This window comes from Camelus bactrianus, chromosome 33 (genome assembly GCF_048773025.1).
Source record: "Camelus bactrianus isolate YW-2024 breed Bactrian camel chromosome 33, ASM4877302v1, whole genome shotgun sequence".
NCBI classification, from domain to species: Eukaryota; Metazoa; Chordata; class Mammalia; order Artiodactyla; family Camelidae; genus Camelus; species Camelus bactrianus.
Window position 1 is genome coordinate 5,949,273 of NC_133571.1, and position 23,841 is coordinate 5,973,113.

At 36.3% G+C, this 23,841-nt stretch overlaps 1 protein-coding gene across 4 annotated transcripts in view; it reads right to left on the bottom strand.

The window, feature by feature from the left end:
* Positions 1 to 2,290: 2,290 nt before the first annotated feature.
* The window catches only part of C33H11orf65 (chromosome 33 C11orf65 homolog), a 33,290-nt gene continuing 11,739 nt past the window's right edge, over positions 2,291 to 23,841 (bottom strand). For all 4 annotated transcript variants that reach the window (XM_045506119.2, XM_045506120.2, XM_045506118.2 and 1 more), the window contains 6 exons: positions 18,025 to 18,078; positions 17,694 to 17,894; positions 16,121 to 16,251; positions 9,259 to 9,429; positions 4,832 to 4,887; positions 2,291 to 2,715 (listed from right to left, as the gene is read on the bottom strand). In XM_045506119.2, coding sequence (XP_045362075.2) covers positions 2,564 to 2,715; positions 4,832 to 4,887; positions 9,259 to 9,429; positions 16,121 to 16,251; positions 17,694 to 17,894; positions 18,025 to 18,078 — 765 coding nt within the window. In that variant the 3' untranslated portion in view covers positions 2,291 to 2,563. The remainder of the gene's footprint in view (positions 2,716 to 4,831; positions 4,888 to 9,258; positions 9,430 to 16,120; positions 16,252 to 17,693; positions 17,895 to 18,024; positions 18,079 to 23,841) is intronic.

Here is a 23,841-nt window from a genome sequence, read left to right on the forward strand (position 1 = left end):
AAAAACATAAGCTGAACACTCCTTGACATAAATCACAGCAATATTCTTTTGGATCAGTCTCCTAGAGTAATGGAAACAAAAGCAAAAATAAACAAGTGAGACTTAATTAAATTTAAAAGCTTTTGCACAGCAAAAGAAACCATAACGAAAATGAAAAGACAACCTACGGAATGGGAGAAAATATTTGCAAATGATGCGACCAATAAGGAATTAACTTCCAAATTATATAAACAGCTTATAAAGCTCAATATCAAAAAAGAAAAAACCCAAACAATCCAATTTAAAAAATGGGCAGAACACCTAAATAGACATCTCTCCAAAGAAGACATACAGATGGCCAATAGACACATGAAAAGATGCTGAACATCATTAATTATTAGAGAAATGCGAATCAAAACTACAATGAGGTATCACCTCACACCAGTCAGAATGGCCGTCATCAAAACGTCTACAGATAATAAATGCTGGAGAGAATGTAAAGAAAAGGGAACCTTCCTACACTGTTGGTGGGAATGGAAATTGGTGTGGCCACTATGGAGAACAGTATGGAGGTTCCCTAAACAACTGAAAATAAAGTTACCGTGTGATCCAGCAATCCCACTCCTGGGCATATATCCAAAAAATGACAAAAACTAATTCAAAAAGGTATGTGCACCCCAATGTTCATAGCAGCACTAGTTATAATAGCCAAGACATGGAGGCAACCTAAATGCCCCTTGACAGATGAATGGATAAAGAAGGTGTGATATCTATCTATCTATCTATCTATCTATCTATCTATCTATCTATCTACAATGGAGTACTACTTAGCCATAAAAATGAAATAATGCCATTTGCAGCAACAAGGATGGACCTAGAGATTGTCATACTAAGTGAGATAAGTCAGACAGAGAAAGACAAATTTCATATGATATCACTTATGTGTGGAATCTAAAAAAAAATGATCCACGTGAACATACTTACAAAATAGAAATAGACACAAACTTTCAGTTACCAAAGGGGAAAGGAGGAAAAGGGATAAATTAGGAATTTGGGATTAACAGATCCACACTACTCTATGTAAAATAAACAATAAGGACCTACTGTTTGGCACAGGGAACTATATTCAGTAGCTTGTAATAACCTATAATGGAAAAGAATCTGAAAAAGAATATATATAAAAGATATATGTTATATAATATATAATATAAAAAGAGTATATGTATATAACTGAATCACTTTGCAGTATACCTGAAACATTGTACATTAACTATACTTCAATTGAAAAAATAAAAATTAAAATAGTTAAACGTATAGTTACTGTTCGCCCCAGCAGTTTCACTCCCAGGTATTTCCCAAATGAAAATGCATATCCCCATAAAAACTTGTATATAACTGTTCATAGCAGCTTTATTCATAACGACCCCAAACAGGAAACAGCCAAATGCCCATCCGTCTGGCAAAGGATAAAAAAATGGTGATATTGCCGTGTGATGGACACTAGTCTTTAAAACAGGGATGAACTGCTGAAATATACTACAGGGATGAATTTCAGGAGCATTATGCTAAACAAGCAGGACCGGAAAAGACCGTATACATAGTACCATTCCATTTATGTGACATTCTAGAAAAGGCAGAATTGTAGTGATTGAAAGATCCATCCTTTCCAGGGGCACGGGGTGGGGTGGGTGGACTGAGTGCAAAGATGTACAACTTGGGGGGTGGTGTAGATGCATGGTACCTCAATTGTGGTGAAAATCACATAACTATATACTTATCCAAACTCAACTGAATACTCACAATGGGTGAATGTGCATGTAAATTATATGAATAAATCTGATTTTTTTTCTTAAATACACGTTAAGTCTCCTGACTGATGTTTTTCATGCTTGGAGGCGTAAGCCTCTGATTGTAGTGGATTTTAAAAGATGCAGTGTGATAAGTGTGACGATGGTTAGCAGCAGACGGTACTCGTGGGGATGTACAGTAATTCAGACTTGGAGGGTGTGGCGGACTCTGTTCCTTGACCCAACAATCATCTCCGGTTTTCTGTTCTTCCCACCGTGGAAGTTGAGACAGATTTTTGCTTTTCTAGCTTCTTTGGCAAAGGGTGCTCCGTGACCCGGTTTTGTTCAAGGATGTTCAAGCTGACTAGCACTGGGCCTTCTAGTAAGGCTTTACTTTCTAATAAAAAGAACTTCCTACCCTGCCTTTTCCCCTTTTTTAATTAAAAAAGAGCTCTGCCTGACAGAAATGCATAAATAAAGAATGCTTCAAATAAAGAAGGAAAACAATCCGACTGAGAGTTTTTTTTTTTTGCACCTAAATATAATATCTTTATTTAGGTATGATTGTTAGAATGCTACAGGTTTTCAAAATACCAGGAGTAATCTCTGCATTTTCCATGACTCCTGCATTCATCCCGATGTCCTTCTTCTGTTTAATCCTCCTCACTTAGTTGGGCTAGATTCTATGCTGAGAATACACAAGTCGTTCCAGTCAGAATAGACTGTTCTTGACAGTAACTGATGGAATCGGGCCTTGAAGGGTTATAGCTCAGCAGAGAAGAGAAAGTTCTTTATAATTATATTCCATAAGTGGAGTCAGGCGTTAGTCTAGTAAAACCCGATCCTTCATAAATATTTTCAAATGAAGTATCTTCTGAAGCTTCCATTTCCTCTTCCAATGTATCTTCATAGTCATGTATTTTCCCTTTTGCTTCCTTAAACCTGAAACCTAGAGAGGAATGACAAAGATTTAGCAAGACGGCGGATGTGATAATAGCCTTAATCTACACGGCCCTGCGTGCCAGCTAAAGTCTGTCCCATGTTCCTTTCACCACTCTTAGGGCATATTTTTTATATCCCATTGAACAGAAGCCATAAATGTCCCAAATTTCTGAGATCACCCTACTCTTCACTACCATATGTCATTGTCCATCTTTACAGAAGGCTCTGTAGGATCTGGGCTTGAGGTTTGATCTACTACCTGTAGCTCTGTAATTTGAGGCAAGTTACTTGGCCTCTGTCTCAGTGTCCTCATCCATAAAATAAGTTTGGTAATAGCACATCCTCCGCATATTTTGTGAGCACTAAGTGTGGTGGTGCATGTGAAGAGCTTAGCATTTACTCTGGCATCTGGTTAGCACTCCATAATTAACTACCAGCAAATAGTCTGTGTTCACAAATGAAGAGAAGCCTTTTCTGACCCTAGAGCTAGTTTCCAAATTCTGGATTTGATTTCCTCGTGCTTCTTTGAAGGTGTGCACACAGCCTCTCCTCCTTCCAATGCCAGCATCTCCAGTGTGTCACCTCCCGCTGCCTTCAGTTATGATGCAGATCGCCACTACTTAAAATAATTTTCACTTGTTCTCACGTTCCTTCCAATTACCACGCTATCTCCTTCTCTTCACAATAATCTCTTTTAGCTCAGTCATTTATATGCTCTGCTTCCATTTTTGTACTTGTCATTCCTTTATATTCTTCCAGCTGTCATTGAGACCCTACTATGTGCTGCCCATTGGGGATTCCATAGCAAACAAAACAGACAACTTCCTACCCTCAAATGAAGATAGTTGCCTAAACCTGTTCTCCAGAAGGCCATCAACTCCATTAAACTCCCGACTTGGAAACCACAGCATGTGTCTGCGGACCAGGCAAGAGGCCGGTGATGCTGGGTGGCTGTGAGTGAGGGGGAGAGTGGGACGTGATAAGGGTGGAAAGCTAGACCAGAGGCAGAGCGCCATGATAAACTCAGGATTTTATTCTAAGTGCAGCAGAAAACTGTGAGGGGCAGCAGAGGTCGTCATCAGTAAGAGTGTGGGCTTTAGAGCCGTCCAGTCTCAGTTCAAATCCCAGCCCTCCCAGGAACTGACTGTGACCTTGAGCAAGAAACTTGGCAACTGTTTGCGTGTCTGTAAAATACAGATAATAGGACCTGTCTCTGGCTTGTCCTGAAGATCGAATGAGTCAATTTTATAAAAGTACGTTAAGACAGCACTTCCACGTAAGTGATCGCTAAAGAAGAGTTTGTTAAAAGTGTTTTGCTTTCATCACTATCTGTTGTACAGGTTTGGAGGCTGTCCCAGAAGCCTGCAGAGGGAGGGTGGCAACCTGGACTGTGGTGGTGGCATCGAGCTGGAAATAAGTGGACGGGTAAAGCTAACGACAGCGAACGTTTACAGAGCACATGCCACGCGCCGGGCACTACTCTGAGCTCTTCACATGCGGTTGTCTCTTACTACCTCACAGCCGTCTACGAGCCACGTACGATTGTCATTCTCACTTTGCAGATGAGGAGACTGAGCCCGAAGCTTGCGCAAGATCATACAGTTAACAGAAGAGCCAAAAGGTCAAAGTCAGGCAGTCTGAATCAGCACTCTGCAGCGGTCACCTCTCTCTCTCTCAGCTAGTGACAGATGACAGTGGGACATCACGGACTCAGAGCATACGAAACCGTAACTAGGCTTTGGTGCGCGCTATGCTGTCACTTTCAGCCTCTTGGTAGTGTGAGCGCCGCGGGGGCCGCAGTGGCACAGAGCCTACAAAATATCTCCAACCTTCTGAAACATTTATTTTGCCAAGTGAAGTCTGCTCATTAAAATTATTACCAAAACCATGAGATATGCAACTTTTTAAAAAGAGGATTCATTTTTTTAAAACATCATTTTAGCCAACTCTAAATAAAATAGAACATTTCCTTTTATCCCCAGATTACAGTCTTATATGTAAATTTATTTGTGTCTGTGTACTGTGAGAAGTGAAATGCTTGTTCGTGCTTAGAAATGTGTGCATGTGTGCAATGTATTGTTTTTCTTCATAAGAATTTCCCATTATTGCTAAAAGTCACCTACTTTTGAAGTTAGCTGAAGAGTTGCTTGTAGCAATTTCCTTCCAGTTGGCAATGTACCTAAGCACATTATATAAGCATTCATTAAATTGATTTATTAGTAAGTGATAAATTGATTCATTAGTACATAGACTACTTCTAAAATTCCACTTTCTCTATGAAATCTTAGATTAATGGTGACAAATTCACTAGTCCAAATGTTTAATTTCTTGACTTTCCCACCTCCAAGTTGCTGTCATGCACCTCAGGCAACCCCCAGTACAAGGAGTTGGAGGAGCTATAAAAATGGCACCCACCATCTACCGTACTGGTGACTTTTGCCCTCCCTCCAGCCCACCTCTCCTCATTTTATCCTGTTCTACTCCTGCAGGACCACGTCCTCAACTGAATGACAACTAAGATGTTAGTCAACTTCTAAACTGAACATACAGAGGAGAGGTGCCAAGATGGCAGAGTAGAGAGACTCACAGCTCGCCCTGTCCCACAAATACACTAAATTAAACTATGATTGGAAAAATCTGAGAGGGAAAAAGTTGGCGAAACTACAACATAACTTTCTTCTTGGTTCTGGATTGCCAGACCTACTGTCTCTGACGTATCAGTGGAAATTTATTTAATTAATTAATTTATTTGTCAGTGGAAATTTAAATAGTTTATGATCTTATTAGAGCAACGGCGCTGCCTTTGCTGTGTCCAGTAAACATAAGAGATCACGTTCAAGCCGGGTACACGCAGCTGCCACCTCGGTTCCCTAAACAGACTGAAACGGGGAGACAAGTGTAGCCTGAGAAAAGGTAGACAGGGAAGGGCAAGTATGATGAGCTACAGAGATGAGGGAGAGCTCCAAGGGGCAGGTTTCCTGTGGCTTATTCAGCTCATTTTAGGCTCTGTATCCCCCTTTCACAAGCCTCCCTTCTTCCAGCTGCACCCAAGAAATCAGGTAAGGAATTGATCACAGCAGGTGCTAAAAGGAACCTGGCCGAGAAAGCAGGAAGAGGATTAGAACTGTCATGTACTTTGGGAAACACTGTGATTTTCACTTGAATTATTCTTTGCTTTTGTTAACTTGGTGTTGTTCCTGACTGTTTCTGGTATAGGAAGGTATGTATTATGCAACAGTAGTTAATTGTAATAAAGCACAGCGTCTGAAGTTGGCTGCTGCTTACCACTGCTACCTTCGGTTGCTCTGAGAACTTTATTCTGTGGCCTTAAGAGGGATGCTGCTGGGGCGCTGCTGATGACAAGATGCAGGAGCACAGCAAGTGGTGTAAACCCCTTCCAGGGTCTCTTAGTTGACAGTTCAGTCTGGCTTGACCTTAAATTTAGGCGGACTCTGCTTTCAGTGGTTGTTCAGGAACACGATGAAGAGAATCACCCTGCTTCCTTAGATTTACATACTGAAAGGTTTTCATTCCACTTTCGAGGAACCAAGATAAAGGACTTTGATCAAGTGTACGCTACGCCCTGACAGTCTGGGGCACAAACACATGCAATATTTAAGACTGATCACTGACTCGGCTTTACCTGAGGTCAAGATATGAATTTACTCGATTGCTTAAAAAGAACTTTTCATAAGGAACATGCCAGCAGTAACCAATGAGAAATCTAAGCTTTACAAATAGAAGCGACAATCGGATTACAGCATTACCATGTTGTTTATATCATAGATCTGTCTTTCTAACAAATTTTTCGAATTTTTTCAGATAATAGCCAAGTGCATGTGAAATCTACCATGAATCTCTCAGGAATACAAATGTAACATTTTAACAGCCCAGGAAGAGTCCTGAGCCACAAAGGCCGCACAATTCCGTCTTAGAGATCAAAGAGCGGCTTCAGATACTGAAACTGCCCACTGAGTGCTCTCACCAACAGGGTTAACAGAAAATTATGTAAGATATCTCAGCTGTGGACACTTAATAGGTTATGTCAAAATTAACTAGCAATTTGAAAAATATGACGATCCTGGAAGAGGAACACCCGTCTTGATAAGAGAACACGCCCCTGAAAATCCAGCAGGAAGAATGCCGGCGGCAGGCAGAGGAGCCACTACGCACTGTGCAGGTGACTCTAGCAGTAATGCAGACGTTGCTTTCCATCCTACGCACCGGCAGCAACGCATCTCTGCACACCACAGAATTTGCCACAATACCCATCGGGTCCTTGAGTCCAAGAGTGAAGTTGACACTATCCACTCTTTAAAATTATAATAATGTTGTATTCAGCTGATGATGTTGATCTGAAGATTCACCTGGCTTCTTCCCAGGAGAGCGTCCATCTGTCATAACAAGGGGTTAGCACCAAAGCCTTTGGGAAGAATCTGGTTGGGGTCACCCAGTATCAGTGTTCAGCACATTTATGTCATTCTAATGGTCTGTCAAAAACTGTCTATAGATTTTGAAGGATACTCTTCAAGGAATTAGTGGCTACCAATTCTTCTGAAGGAAAAGAAGTCGGACTTCGAAATCCTCATCAAATAAGGTATCATCAAAGCCAGTTATAAATACCTAGATGACCACAAAGATCTAAGAGGAAAGGAGACTGGGGAGACCATAAATTCACTGGGAAGAAGGTGCTTATACCTAATGTCTACTCTCAGCTAGGGGAAGGTCCCTGCAAATGTTGGTTTTGCCTGAGATCATCAGTTATTGTGTGGTCAATAACACTACTGCAATATTCCCAAATAATCATACTGGATTCCATTTGAAATTTTTGTTGTCCAGGGATCAACAGAAAAACTTGCTAAGAATCCCAGGTCGGTGCCAAACTGTGATCATGCCCAAGTCAGACTATGAACTGACAGAGGTTGTACGTAATTTGGAAACATGAGGTGTCTACGTTTTCAAAAATGGAGATTTTGAATTAGTCTCACCATATCAAAGCTAGATGTATTTATCCCACTCCATATAGGATGTGAGATACCAAAAACCACTTCACATCTTGCTGGTTTATTCTGTTTTTATCCCTTTTTTCCACAAAGGGAAGCCATTAGAAATCGCTGTCACCTAGCGGAAACAGGTTTTAGGGGATGATGGTGGGGAAAGTCTTATGTAGACTGAGATGCCTATTTATGTCCTCCCTTTGAACACAATTGTTTTACTCTTCTGTATTCCACTCGTGATAGAATATAGAATATTGGGTGTGGATTATTTTGTAATCTTTCCCTGAAGCTTCCTGGCCCTTTGCTTGAATTATCCAACGACAGAAGGGAAAGGCAGAACAGGATTTCAGAGCCTCACCTGAGAGAACTCTCCATCCTGTTCATTCAGAATGGACATCCCCTACCTCTCTCTCCTTTCTCTAGGAATCATCTTAGGAAAGGAGGAAGTACAGCATGACAGCTCCTGTCCTTGGATGTCATTTCCTGCATCACTGTGACCATCTTACTTATTCAGTGCCCTAGACACCACAAACGTGCTGTCTATGAGGAATCCCGTACTGTGGACTGGACAAGATAGTGGGGTGATTGAATCATACAATCTCTTTACGATTTATTTATTACAAAATATTTTAGAGCATCTAATATGGATAATTAGTTCTTTATCCTTTCTTATCTTTCCCTTTTAATTTTCTAATACATCCTTCCCATCATCTTCTTTTTTCTATTCTCGTTTTCCTGTTTTCTTAGTCATTCTTTCCCTTTTTTCTTCTTTTCTCTCTGCTTTCCTCATTGTCCTCTTCTCTGCTTTCTCTGATCTCTTTTTCCTGGTCTATTGTTCAGTCACAGTCAACCTAATTTTCCCTGTTTCACATTTCTAACCTTCCTGTTCCGAATTCCTTCCTTTTTCTTGTGTTTCTTTATTTATGCCATCTTAACAAAGAAAATAAAGATTAAAAGTAAAACATTATTTTTTCTGCCACTTCATCCATGCAATACTTACATTCGTTATTATATCTGTCTGTCTTTTTAATTATAGCTATCTTCGTGGGTATGAACTAGGATCTTATTGTGGTTTTGATTTGCATTTCCCTGATGTCTGTATTAAATATTTTAAAATTTCTTATCACACAGAAAATACTAAAAATGTTTTTCAAGGGTTAAATCATGATAACTTTTTAATGTCCCACACAGGACGATTAGGGAATATACATTGAGAAAATAATTTGTATTATTAACTTCGTGTTTTCAGATTTCCCAATGTAAGAAGTAAAGCAGACCTAGACTAAGGCATAAGAATAAAGTCTGAGAGTAAAGAATGCCTAAGTCTAGTTTTCCTTTTTCTACTTTTAGATCATTCCTTTTTTTTCTTTTTACCATTTCCCCCTCATTTCCTCTTCTTTTCTTTCTAGACAGATAATAAACTCAAGGTTTTTTGTTCTTTTTTTTTTTTTTAAACTATGCGGCCCCAAGATTCAACATGGAAGTGGGAAATATTAGAGACAAAAATATCTGACGCCTGCCCTTGCTGCCCAAAAATAGCAACGTGAAATTACTCATCAAAGTTGAGTGCGTTGGTCCAGTTCAGCACTTCATCCACTTCCCATTCCATCACAGAATCTATTCCACCAGTTTCGATAGCTTTTATTAGCCCTTTGGTTGCTGTGTGAATTAAACCCAGAGTGTCATGGTTTGTTGACTTGGCCTCGAGGTTTCCTGCATAGTACCTACACAGAGGAAAGGAGAGGGGACGTAATCCTCGGAAACAGGTGAACAGGCGGCTACTAGTAGATGCAGTTAACATATATTGTTGATGTGAAACTATTTACATAGCAAACCAAGTTTTCACCCTATTTAATTCAAATTCATCCAAACCAATTCCTTTGTGATGGGATCTTCTGGGAAAAACAAAGCAACTTAATCAACCACACTCATCAGAGAAGCCTCATTTCAAAATCAACCTCTCAGTAAGTTACACTGTTGTGTTACAATGAAAAGCTAAGTATTAAATCACTGAATCATAGAATTACAGAGGCAAAGGCTCTTGGAGGCCACGTAACTAGCCCACTTGTTTCATAGGTGAGGAAATATACCCTGGAAGAGGAAATTTTTACAAAGTCACGTGGCCAGTGCCTGGTAGGACAGGAGAAGGGGTGGGGAAGAAGGAACGAAAGAGTAAGAGGTAAAAGGAAGAGTGATATTAACATCTTTTTTGTGTGCGCCAGGTATTTTTAATACATTACCTTTAATTCTCTTTAAAAAGACAACTTTTTGGTGGCACCTATTTTTATTCCCATTTTATGGATGAGGAAACTGAGACTTGGAGAAGTTACAAAATTGTTTAGGATCATGTAAGTAGTAAATATGCATATATCAGAGCCAGTATTCAAATCTGACTCCAAGTCCAGACTCCTTCGGCAGCACTGCTCTGTCTTACATTAGTCTGAGCAAATAAATGAATGTATCCACCGAACATGAGCTCAGCAAGTAAAGAGAAGTTAGCATCCTTACCAAGAATATTAAAGTATAGTGTTTTTTTTGTTTTGTTTTCCATTTTAAGACCTACATTGGTATTCCTTTTCAAAGGTTAACCTATCCTGAAGTTGCATTCATTTATTTTTTTCTTTTTTTAAACATTTTTTATTGAGTTATAGTCATTTTACAATGGAGTGTCAAATTCCAGTGTAGAGCACAACTTTTCAGTTATACATGAACATACATATATTCATTGTCACATTTTTTTTTTTTGCTGTGAGCTGCCACAAGACCTGGTATATATTTCCCTGTGCTATACAGTATAATCTTGTTTATCTATTCTGCATATGCCTGTCAGTATCTACAAATTTTGAACTCCCAATCTGTCCCTTCCCACCCCTCGCCCCCTTGGCAACCACAAATTTGTATTCTATGTCTATGAGTCTGTTTCTGTTTTGTATTTATGTTCTTTTTTTTTTCTTTTTAGATTCCACATATGAGCGATCTCATATGGTATTTTTCTTTCTCTTTCTGGCTTACTTCACTTAGAATGACATTCTCCAGGGACATCCATGTTGCTGCAAATGGCGTTATGTTGTCATTTTTATGGCTGAATAGTATTCCACTGTATAAATATACCACATCTTCTTTATCCGGTCAGCTCTCAATGGACATTTAGGCTGTTTCCATGTCTTGGCTATTGTAAATAGTGCTGCTAGGAACATTGGGGTGCAGGTGTCTTTTTGATGTAGGGTTCCTTCTGGATATATGCCCAGGAGTGGGATTCCTGGGTCATATGTTAAGTCTATTCCTAGTCTTTTGAGGAATCTCCATACTGTTTTCCACAGTGGCTGCACCAAACTGCATTCCCACCAGCAGTGTAGGAGGGTTCCCTTTTCTCCACAGCCTCTCCAGCATTTGTCATTTGTGGACTTTTGAATGATGGCCATTCTGACTGGTGTGAGGTGATGCCTCATTGTAGTTTTGATTTGCATTTCTTGGATAATTAGTGATATTGAGCATTTTTTCATGTCCCTATTGATCATTTGTATTTCTTCCTTGGAGAATTGCTTGTTTAGGTCCTCTGCCCATTTTCTGATTGGGTTGCTTGTTTTTTTCTTATTAAATTGTATGAGTTGCCTATATATTCTGGAGATCCAGGCCTTTGTCGGTTTCATTGTTTGCAAAAATTTTCTCCCATTCCGTAGGTTGTCGTTTTGTTTTACTTATGGTTTTCTTTGCTGTGCAGAAGTTTGTAAGTTTAATAGGTCCCATTTATTTATTCTTGCTTTTATTTCTATTGCTTGGGTAGACTGCCCTAGGAGAACATTTTTGAGATATATGTGAGATAATGTTTTGCCTATATTTTCTTCTAGGAGGTTTATTGTATCTTGTCTTATGTTTAAGTCTTTGATCCATTTTGAGTTTATTTTTGTGTATGGTGTAAGGGAGTGTTATAGCTTCATTGATTTACATGCTGCTGTCCAGTTTTCCCAACACCATTTGCTGAAGAGACTGTCTTTATTCCATTGTATATTCTTGCCTCCTTTGTCGAAGATTAGTTGACCAAAAAGTTTGTGGGTTCATTTCTGGGCTCTGTATTCTGTCCCATTGGTCCATATGTCTGTTTTTGTACCAATACCATGCTGTCTTGATGACTCTAGCTCTATAGTATTGTCTGAAGTCTGGGAGAGTTATTCCTCCAACCTCTTTCTTCTTCTTCAGTAGTGCTTTGGCAATTCTAGGTCTTTTGTGGTTCCATATAAATTTTATGATGATTTGTTCTAGTTCTGTGAAATATGTCCTGGGTAATTGGATAGGAATTGCATTAAACCTGTAGATTGCCTTGGGCAGTGTGACCATTTTAAAAATATTGATTCTTCCAATCCAGGAGCATTCGATATCTTTCCATTTTTTTAAGCCTTCTTTAATTTCCTTCATCAATTGTTTATAGTTTTCCATGTATAAGTCTTTCACCTCCTTGGTTAGATTTATTCCTAGGCATTTTATTAGTTTGGGTGCTATTTTAAAGGGGATTGTTTCTTTACTTTCTTTTTCTGTTGATTCATTGTTAGTGTAAAGAAATGCAACTGATTTTTGAACGTTAATCTTGTAACCTGCTACCTTGCTGAATTCTTTGATCAGCTCTAGTAGTTTTTGTGTGGACCTTTTAGGGTTTTCTATATATAGTAACATGTTGTCAGCATGTAGTGACACTTTCACCACTTCTTTTCCAGTTTGGATCCCTTTTATTTCTCTCTCTTGCCTGATTGCTGTGGCTAGGACTTCCAAGACTCTGTTGAATAGGAGTGGTGAGAGTGGGCAGCCTTGTCTCAGATTTTAGTGGGAAGCTTTTGAGTTTTTCACTGTTGAGTACTCTGCTAGCTGTAGGTTTGTCATATATAGCTTTTATGATATTGAGATATGTTCCTTCTATACCCACTTTGGTGAGAATTTTTATCATAAATGGGTGTTGAATTTTATCAAATGCTTTTTCTGCATCTATTGAGATGATCATGTGTTTTTTTGTCCTTTCTTTTGTTGATGTGATGTATTACATTGATTGATTTGCGTATGTTGAACCACCCTTGTGTCCCTGGGATGAACCCCACTTGGCCATGATGTATAATCTTTTTTATGTGCTGTTGGACTCTATTTGCTAATGTTTTGGTAAGGATTTTTACATCTATGTTCATCAGTGATATTGGTCTGTAATTCTCTTTTTTGGAGGTGTCTTTGCCTGGTTTTGGTATCAGGGTGATGGTAGCTTCATAGAATGAGTTTGGGAGTATTCCCTCCTTTTCAATCTTCTGGAAGAGTTTGAGAAGGATTGGTATGAGTTCTTCTTTGTATGTTTGGTAGAATTCCCTCATTTATTAATTTGACAATCATTTATTAGGATGTGCCTTAGAGATGGTGTAGAGCTAGGACTGGTATCAAACTACCTGGCTTTGAATCTTGCTTCTGTGATTTACTTGCTGTATAATCTTTGCCAAATATAACCTTTCTGGGCCTCGACGTCTTCATCCTTATAATGGTAATCATAATACTACATCCTCTGCCTATGTTATTTTCTAGGAGTTTTATGGTTTCAGGTCTTACATTTAGGTCTTTAATCCACTTTGAGTTTATTTTTGTATATGGTGTGAGGAAATGTTCTAATTTCATTCTTTTACATGTAGCTGTCCAGTTTTCCCAGCATCACTTATTGAAGAGACTGTCTTTTCTCTATTGTGCATTCTTGCCTCCTTTGTCATAGATTGACAGTAGGTGTGTGAGTTTATTCCTGGGCTCTCTATTCTGTTCCATTGATCTGTGTGTCTTTTTTTCAGTCAGTACCATACTGTTTTGATTACTGTAGCTTTGTAGTATAGTTTGAAGTCTGAGAGTGATTCCTCCAGCTCTCTTCTTCTTTCTCAAGATTGCATTGCTGAACTTTGAACTGCTTTGGCAGTTCAGGGTCTTTTGTGGTTTCATATAAATTTTAGAAGTATTTGCTCTACTTCTGTGAAAAATGTCATGGGCATTTTGATAGGGATTCCATTAAATCTGTAGATTGCTTTGGGTAATATGGTCATTTTAACAATATTAAGTCCTCTAATCCAAGAACACAGTATATCTTTCCATTTCTTTGTATCATTTTCAAATTTCTTCATCAGTGTTTTATAGTTTTCACCTCCTTGGTTAAGTTTATTTTCTAGGTATTTTATTCTTTTTGATTTTACACAATTTTACATAAATCATAGAAATATTTTTTTGGATCTGTCTCCTAAGGCAAAAGAAATAAAAGCAAAAATAATATCCAAAATATATAAACAGCTCATAAACTGAATATCAAAAAAAGGAAGAAAACAATCCAATTAAAAAAATGAACAGAAGACCTGAATAGACATTTTTCCAAAGAAGACATACAGGTGGCTAACAGGAACATGAAAAGATGCTCAGCATTGTTCGTCATTAGAAATATGCAACTCAAAACTGCAATGAGATTTCACCTCACACCTTTCAGAATGGCTATTACCAGAAAATGTATAAAAAGCAAATGTTCACGAGTGGAGAAAAAGGAACCTCTGTAGAAATGTAAATTGGTGCAGCCACTGTGGAAAACAATACAAAAGTTCCTCAAAAAACTAAAAATAGAACTACTATATGATCCACCAATTCCACTGCTGGGTTTATATCCAAAGAAAATGAAAACACTAATTTGAAAAGATACATGCACCCCAATGTTCATAGCAGGATTATTTGCAATAGCCAAGATATGGAAGCAACCTAAGTGTCCATCAGCAGATGAATGGATAAAGAATATGTGGTATAAAAAAAAAAAAGAATATGTGGTATATAAACACAAAGGAATATTACTCAGCCATAAAAAAGAATGAAATTCTGTACTTCACAAAACATGAATGGACCTAGAGAGTAATATGTTTAGTGAAAGAAGTCAGGCAGAGAAAGATAAATGCTCTGTTATCACTTACATGTGGATTCTAAAAAATAAAACAAATGAATATATATAACAAAACAGAAACAGACTCACAGATATAGAGTACAAACCAGTGGTTACCAGTGGGAAGAAGGGAGAAGGAAGTGAAAAACTGGGTTAGGGGATTAAGAGATACAAACTACTATGGATAAAATAGATAATCAACAAGGATATATCTTACAGCACAGGGAAATATAGCCATTGTTTTGTAATAACATTAAGTGGAGTATAATTTTTCAAATATTGTATCATTATGTTGCACACTTGAAACTAATATAATCAACTATACTTCAAAAAACCCACTACTACCTCATAGCATTCTTGAGAGGTTTAGAAGTACAAATCCCTATAAAGCAGTTAGGACAATGACTCGCACATAATAAAAATTCAATAAAAGTAGGGTTATACAATCCTGGGTGGCAAGAGATATGACCGTGACAAGATATTTTCCTGCACTCATGAAGTTTCTGCATTGTCAGACTTTAAATTCATAATGACCCATTAGACCTAGTGAATTTTATAGAAGCAGGAGCATACCTCTTGATTTATATTGTTTAGTAAGAGCACAAATTATAATAAATTATGATTTTACATTTTTTCTGTAGTTCTTTGTTCGCGTAATCATTTAATAAATATTTCTAGACAAGTTCTTTACATTTACTTACAGTTACCATTTTTGGTGCTCTTCATTCCTTGTATGGATCTAGATTTCTACCTAGAATCACTTTTCTTCTGCCTGAGGACTTCCTTTAACATTTCTTATGCTGCTGTTCTGTTCATGATGATAGAACTTAGTTTTGTCTGTATGAAAAGCTTTCTTTCATTTTCATTTTTAAAAGATATTTTTGGCAAGTCTGTTGATACTATTTTTTCTTTTCAGGGATCCATTTTCCTGCTTCTTTGCATGCTTGTTAATTGATTACTATAGGCTAGAAATTGTGAATTTTATATGATTTTGAGTACTGGAGTTTTTTGTATTATTAAATATTTTGGTGCTTTGTTCTTGTATATAGTCAAGTTAACTTGGAAACAATTTGATTCTTTTGGGGCTTGCTTTTAATATTTATTAGATAGGTCCAGAGTGACTTTTAATGTAATCCATACAAGTCAGTTTCTTTAGGGGAGAAAGAAAGGTTTGGAAGTGTCTAGAGTGGGTCTAGAGGGTGAAATTAGAGTTACTTCATATATGAGAGTAAATGCTTATTTACATATCTGATGTTCCAATATAGCGATATCCTCAAGGTCAAAGAGAACCTGTCTTCTATCATTTATATCCCAGGGATTAACAGTGTCTAGTAGGCATTTATTAAATATTTGCTTTGTATATATTTTTAAAAATATACATGTAATTTTTCATCTTATGTTTAAAATAACATGTATTTATTTTAATAGTTATAGCAATTAAAAAACTTAAAATACTGTATACTTCTTTAGTAAGTCTAAGTATTTCATCAACTTACATTTGCTTCATCCATTCTATTTTTCTAATTTTTCTTTTCTTTTCCATATCTTGCCTCCTCTTCAGTTTAGAGAAATGGAATTCACTTTCTCTTTTGTCTTCTACCATTACATTTTCAGTAGATGTCCAAAACTATTGAAAAATGAAAAATGAATACACAAAATATTGAATTACTGATTGTGAGGTTATCTGACTATAGGCAAGAATTTCTGGGTGTTCAATAGGAATATGCCAAGATAGAAATAGAGGAGAGGATAGACTCTTTTAAGACATTTCTAATTAAGTGAATGAATATTGAGCCTTCGGAAGCACCTGCCATAGAAAACCTGACAAAGTATTAGTATACTGAGGTGCTATTTAAGAAGTATTTATTGAATGAATAAATGAATAGACATATTCTAAGAGCATCTGTTTCTCCTAAGAGCAGACTTGATCATTAGGTGCTGTTGACTTTTGAAGACTCTAACCCTCAAGGAATATAGACATCCTCCAAAAATACGTTAAGTCTCACCATTGTGTCCCAAGACTTTGTGTTTCCCCCTGTATGACACTTTATATGAACTGGTTGCCTATTTTCCTATTTCTAATTCATTCCTCCTCCCCCCACCACATACACATTAAATAAAAAGGAGAGTTTGCTATCCCCTACAACACTCTGAGTTTGCCCATATTAAAGCACATATTTACTGCACTGTACTGAAATACCCCGTTTACTTGACTGTCTCCTTAATTAAAAGGCAAACTACTTGAGGAGAAGGACTATTCTTTTTACCATTGTTTCTCGAGCAACTAGTACAAAGCCTGACACCTGGCTGGTAGGCAATAAAGCTTGTTGAATGAATGAATGAATTCATACTTTGGTCATTCTCACTTTTCATACTTAGTATAGTCAATACATTCTACAATCTGTATACCAGAGATTGAGGATTTGAATGAAGATACTTAAGGTGATATAAACAGACATCTAGAGCTATAGAACCAGATGGTGTTAACTTTTAAAATGTAAGCTTACAAATATCCTTAGATAAAAATTATTTCCACAGACAGGAGATTAAACAAGAGTATCTATAGAAAAAGCCCCCAAATCACATATACGCATTAGGAACTGTGTATATTTAAAATCACTCTTTTCAATTCATATGAGTACAGGTTAAATTTTCCAACACCATGAAAATCCAAATCATTTCCCACCAGTATCTGCTGTTACAAGCTCTGTAAGAGAAAATGTCATATTATTCTCAAGAACCCCTACCTCCTCTTGTCCAAGGATTAATACAGAGTCAGCAACATCTTCAGATTTGCTTTGTTATAAAGAAGGGAAATTGCTGAGTGCCAGAGAGTATCTAAAGATGGCCTAGATTCAAAGCTGATTATTAAAAGTAAAGTAAATGTTAAAAAAAAGATATATTGCTGTACTCAAAGTGTATCAGTAACACCAGAGTAGTTAACTTAAGAAATTTTAGCAGTTAAATTAGTAGGATGTATTATTTTAAAATAATCTAAAAATTAATTTTCAAAAACATAGGTTTCTAAGCATATAATATTCAAAACCATTACTATTTATATTTTCTTACTCTTTCAGAAACAGGCCTCCAGCCATTGTTCTCCACACGACGATACCAGCCCCTATAACCCTCTTCCTGAAGATGATCACTTTTATTATGAGATGTATATTTTGCGGGCAGTTTTGTGTAATCTCTAGGGCTGTTAGCGCACAAATCTTCAATATGTCTGTGAGTGAAAATTTTATAATATATTTCAGGTGGAAATTTAACCTGTAGGTGGAAAAGTTCAAAGACCACGGTAACTTAATTGCAAAAATGGCTAATGTTTTTAAAAATTGCGTCTTTAAAATTTCAAATAAATGTGCTTTAAATTACTACATAAAATTTTATCCATACTTACACCACCTAATCTGAATCGTACATTGATGCCAGCAGCAGCATCTAGAAGTTCTGCCTATAAAAAAAAAATTACTCTTCAACATTCTGCATATATCAATTTACAATGTCTCACTCTATTATGTTACAACAGTTGCTGAATATTATTTATGGAATAGCTGAAGAGGGTAAAACTGAAATAGTTAATTTTAAAACCTTTTGTAATGGAGGTACTGGGGATTGAATCCAGGACCTCACACGTGCGAAGCAAGCGCTCTACCACTGAGCCAAACCCACCCCCCTCAAATAGTTAATTTTAAATAACAAAGTATCTTAGGATTTATTTTCTTATAGACACTCAATAAGTAAGACAGTTTACATGATAACTGGGAAAATGATACCAAACTATGTTTCCTTTCTATGTAATGTAAAAGTTTAAAAATGAAATGATTTTTTTATTCATAAAAATAAGTTTTTAAAAAGTCCTTTAATATATGATTTTTCATATTAAATATTATCCTCCAGGTAAATTCAGAGAAAAAAAAATGTAACTGTTCAATGAATTTAACACCAGATGATCTTTCTAAACTAGTTTTTATTAAATCAAAAATCCATGTTTAAATTTTATAAGAATTGTATATAATTGGTCTTCTAAATTTTAGTGCCCCCACACCAAGTGGAAAGTAGAGAAAAAAATTCTTGGTCTTCAATATGGCCCTCAATATATTAATTTAATGAGAAAATAGATGTTATCCTAAATTGCCCTGCCTGAAAGACAATTAGTTTTGCACAATTTTCTCCTGACTAAAAATTATACATACACACATATGATCCCTGACTTTTAATTTTTGACTTCATGATATGCAAAAGTGATACTGAATTCAGTAGAAACCATATGACTAATTTTGAATTTTGATCTTTTCCCAGGCTAACGATATGCTGTATGATATTCACTCTGTCCTGTGATGCAGTGTGCCACACCATCACAAGGGTAAACAACCAATACACTTAAAACCATTCTGTACCCATATAACCATTTTGTTTTTCACTTTTGGTACAGTATTCAACACATTACATGAAATATTCAACACTTTATTATAAAATAGGCTTTGTGGTAGATGACTTTGCCCAACTGTAGGCTAATGTAAGTGTTCTGAACATATAAATCCGATCAGAGATTGAGCTGTGTCAAGTCTGGATGGCAGATTTAGTAATCTCTGTCTGGTCTGTCCACTTTCAATTTTTCCCTGTTTATTGATAGGTTTTGGCATGTCTCTATCTCCTCAACCATGAAATAATGTGGGAGATTCAGTTACACTCTTTGGAAGACCTCAGCTTAAACCTTTATCCTGCTACCACCTGTAGATTCAATTGGGGGTGGGGGGTAGGCTATGTGTTTGAGGTAAGTCCCTTCCTTCTAGCATGACTTTGTCTCCTAAGTTTATGAGAGACTGTATTTATTGGAATAATGTTATTTAAGGTGGACTGAGATTAGTTGTAAATGTTCACTGAAAACTCTAGGACAACCAAAAAATAAAAGAAGTATAATTAATATGCTAAGAGAGGAGGGGAAATTTAATCATATAAAATGCTTAGTTAAAACCTGGAGAATGCAGAAAAAAAGAAACAAAGAACAAGTGCAACAAATAGAAAACAGTAACAAATATAGTAGATATCAAACTATGTGAGTAATCACTTTAAATGTCAATGCACTAAATATACCAATTAAAAGGCAGAGACTGTCAGAGTTGATAAAAAAATTAGACCGAACCATATGTTGGCTACAAAAAACCCACTTTAAATATAAAGACACAGATAGGTTAAAAGAAAGGGGATGGAGAAAGAGAAAGCATACTAACTAAAACTAATCAAATGAAAGATGAGAAGCTATGTTAATTTCAGTCAAAGCCAAATTCAGAGCAAGGAAAATTATCAGAGATGTAGAGGGGCATTGCATGATGATAAAGTGGTCAATTCTCTAAGAAAATAGGAAAATCCCTAATGTTTATGCACCTAACAATAAAGCATCAGAATATGTTAGGAAAAAACTGGTAGAACTGCAAGGAGATCTAGAGGAATTCACTATTATGGCTGGAGAATTCAACACCCCTCTATCAACCAATAATTAACATAGTCAGCAGACAAAAAATTAATAAGGGCATAATTAAACTGAACAATGTCAGCAATCAACTGGATCTAATTAACATTTATAGACCACTTCTTCCAACAACAGCAGAATATATATACTTCTCAAGTTCACACGGAACACTTACCAAGACAGAACACATTATGGGCCATAAAAAACACCTTAACAAATGTAAAAGAATAGAACTCATATAAAGTATGCTCTAGACCCCAATGAACTTAAACTAGAAATCAGTAACAGAAAGATAGCTAGAAATTCCCAAAACCTGGAAAATAAACAACACACCTCTAAATAACAAATGGGTCAAATAAGAAATCTCAAGAGAAATTTAAAAATGTTTTGAAGTTACAATAAATATACAACTTCAAATTTGTGAGATGGAGCAAAAACAACGCTTAGAGGAAAATTTACAGCATTGAATGTATGTATTAGGAAACAAGAAATATCTGAAACCAGGAATCTAAGTTTTCACTTTAAGAAACCAGGAAAAGAAAGCAAAATAAATCTAAGGTGAGCAAAAAAAAAAAAAAAAAAAAAATTAGAACAGAAATCAATGAACTCAAAAACAGGAAATCAATAGAGAAAATAAAAGAAACTAAAATCTGGTTCTTTGAAAAGATTACTGAGTAAGCTTATGGTCAAGCTAACTAAAAAAGGGAGAGAGAGAGAGAAAGCACAAAATACTAATATCAGAAATGAAAAGGGGGCCATCACTACTGATTCCATGGACACTAAAAGGATAATGTACAAATATTATGAACAACTCTATGCCCACAAATTCGATAACCTAAACTAAATGGATAATTCCTTAAAAGACACAACGTACCAAAATTCACACAAGGAAAAATATACAATCTGAATAGACAAATATCTACAAAGAAATTGAATCAATAATTAACCTTTCAAAGTAGAAATCACCAAGCCCAGAAGGGTTTCACAGGGTAGTGGAAATCACCCAAGCTGAACAGATAAAACAAAAAGAAATTTAAAAAAATGAGGATAGTTTAGGAGACCTCTGGGACAACATCAAACATACTAACATTTGCTTATAGGGTCCTAGAAGAAGAAAGAGAGAAACAAACAGGCAGATAACTTATTTAAAGAAATAATAGTTGAAAACTTCCCTAAATAGAAGAAGGAAACAGACATCCAGCTCCAGCAAGCATAGAGTCCACAACAAGACACATTGTAATTAAACTAGTAAAAATTAAAGATAAAAGAGAATGTTAGAAGCAGCAAAAGAAAAACAACTAGTTACATACAAAGGAATTCCCATAAGACTATCAGCTGACTTTTCAGAAGAAACTTTGTAGGCCAGAAGGGTGTGGCACAATATATTCTAGGTAATAAAAGAAAAAAACTACAACCAAGATTACTCTACAGGGCAAGGCTATCATTCAGATTTGAGGTAGATATAGAGGTTAACAGATGAACAGAAGCTAAAAGAGTTCAGCACCACTAAACTGGCTTTACAAGAAACGTTAGAGGGACTTTTCTAGTAAAGACAAGACCACAATTAAAAATATGAAAATTATTAAAGAAAAAATCTAATTGTTAAAGACAACACACAATAAAGGTAGTAGATCAACCATTTATAAAGCTAGTAGGAAGAGTAAAAGACAAAAGTGGTAAAAATCTAAATCCACAACAAGGAGTTAAAGGATACACAAAACAAAAAGATGTAAAATAAATAAAAAACATTAAACATGAGGGGGTGGGGGAAGTGCAAATGCAGGGTGTTATAATGCATTCAAAATTAAGAGATCATCAAGTTAAAAAAAATACATATATACACAGACACTTACACATCTCGTGGTAACCACAAACCAAAGAACTGTAATAGACACACACACAAAAGGAGAAAGAAACCCAAAGTAACTTAAATATAGCCATCAAATTACAAGAGAAGAGAGCAAAAGAAGAAAGGAATGAAAAAGAACTATAAAAACAACCAGGAAACATATAACAAATAGTAATAAATGTATACCTATCAATAATTATTTTAAATGTACATGGGCTAAATTCTCCAATCAAAAGATACAGGGTGGCTGAATCGATAGAAAAACAAGACCTAGGTATATGCTGCCTACAAGAGACTCACTTCTGATCTAAAGACACATACAGACTGAAAGTGATGGGATGGAAAAGGTGTTCAATGCAAATGGAAATCAAAAGAAAGCCAGGTATCAATACTTAGACAAAACAGACTTTAAAACAAGGACTGTAACAAGAGACAAAGAAGGACATTATATAATGATAAAGAGATCCATCCAAAAATAATATGAAACAATTATAAATACAGATGCATCCTTCCCAACACTTAAGGAAGAAATAACACTCAATGTTTTAAAAAATCAAGAAAATAAATGGAGAAGAAACATTTCCCAACTTTTTTAGGATGCCAGCTAGATCTGATACCCAAATCTCACAGAGACAGGACAAGAAAGTAAATTACACGTTCTGCACGAACATAGGTGCAAAACTTTAAACAAAATATTAGCAAACTAAATTCAGTGATATTTTTTAAAGTACTTATCCTTTGTGTTTTAATATTACAACTCAAATATGTGTGTTCTAGGAATGCTATGTGAGTTTAACATTCAAAGAAAAATAATATCTCAATTAAAGCAGAAAAATGTCTCATAAAATCTGACATCCATTCTTGGTATGAGAAAAAGAAAAAAACCTCTTTTAGCCCAGTAATAGAAGGAAACTTTTTTAATCAGATAAAAGATTTTTTTTAAATAAAAAAAGCCTATAGCATACCTTTTACTCGATGAAATATTGGGCCTTTTCCCTTTGAAATTAGGAATGAGACAGTGGTTGACCAATTAACTCAAGATGCTAGTTAGTGCAGAAAGGCAAGAAAATAAAATAAACTGTATAATGTTTGGAAAGGAAAAAATAAAACTCATTATTTGAGGATGATATGCTTGTTTATGGAGAAAATCCTAAAGAATATATGTATAAATTATTAGAATTAATAAATGAGCATAGCAATGCACCTGGGAACAAAGCTAATAAAAATTGGTTGTCTTCCTATATAGCAGCAACAAAAATTGGAAAATAGAAAGCCTCTAATTACCATTTATAGGAGCATGAAAAGGCAAGATATAAATCTAACAAAAGATGTGCAAATCCTCTATATAGAAATTATAGAAGAGCTAACTAATGTTTCTGGTTGGGTTTCCTGGAAGGAGACACTGACACGAAGTTTGGGGGCCACATGATATGAAGTTTGGGGGCCACACCAATGAAAGGAAGGAGAGGGAAGAATGTGGATTGCAGTACAGGCCCTACAAAGCCTAGGCCAGTCTTACAGGGAACTCTAGAGGGAATATTGCCCAACAGCAGTCTGGTCTTTATATCCACATCCTCAGCCCCACACATGGCTCCGTCACTGGATGTGGACTGCCCTGGAAGCAGCTGACCTGGGGGAGGCAGTTCTCTGCAGGAGAAACTGAAGATGCTCACAGCTGGAGGCTGCCTGCTGATCGCACTCCCTCCAGCTGTGCAATGTCTTCTTGTGAAGAGGAGGCTGGGTGGCACATTTCCATGTTTCCACAAATGTTCGTGTACGGGAGCTCTAAATATTGGTAAGACATCAGTTTTCCTAAAATAGATCTAACTATTCAATGCAATCTCAATCAAAATTTCAAGAGAATTTTAAACGTTTTTTAAAAAAATCGTGATGAA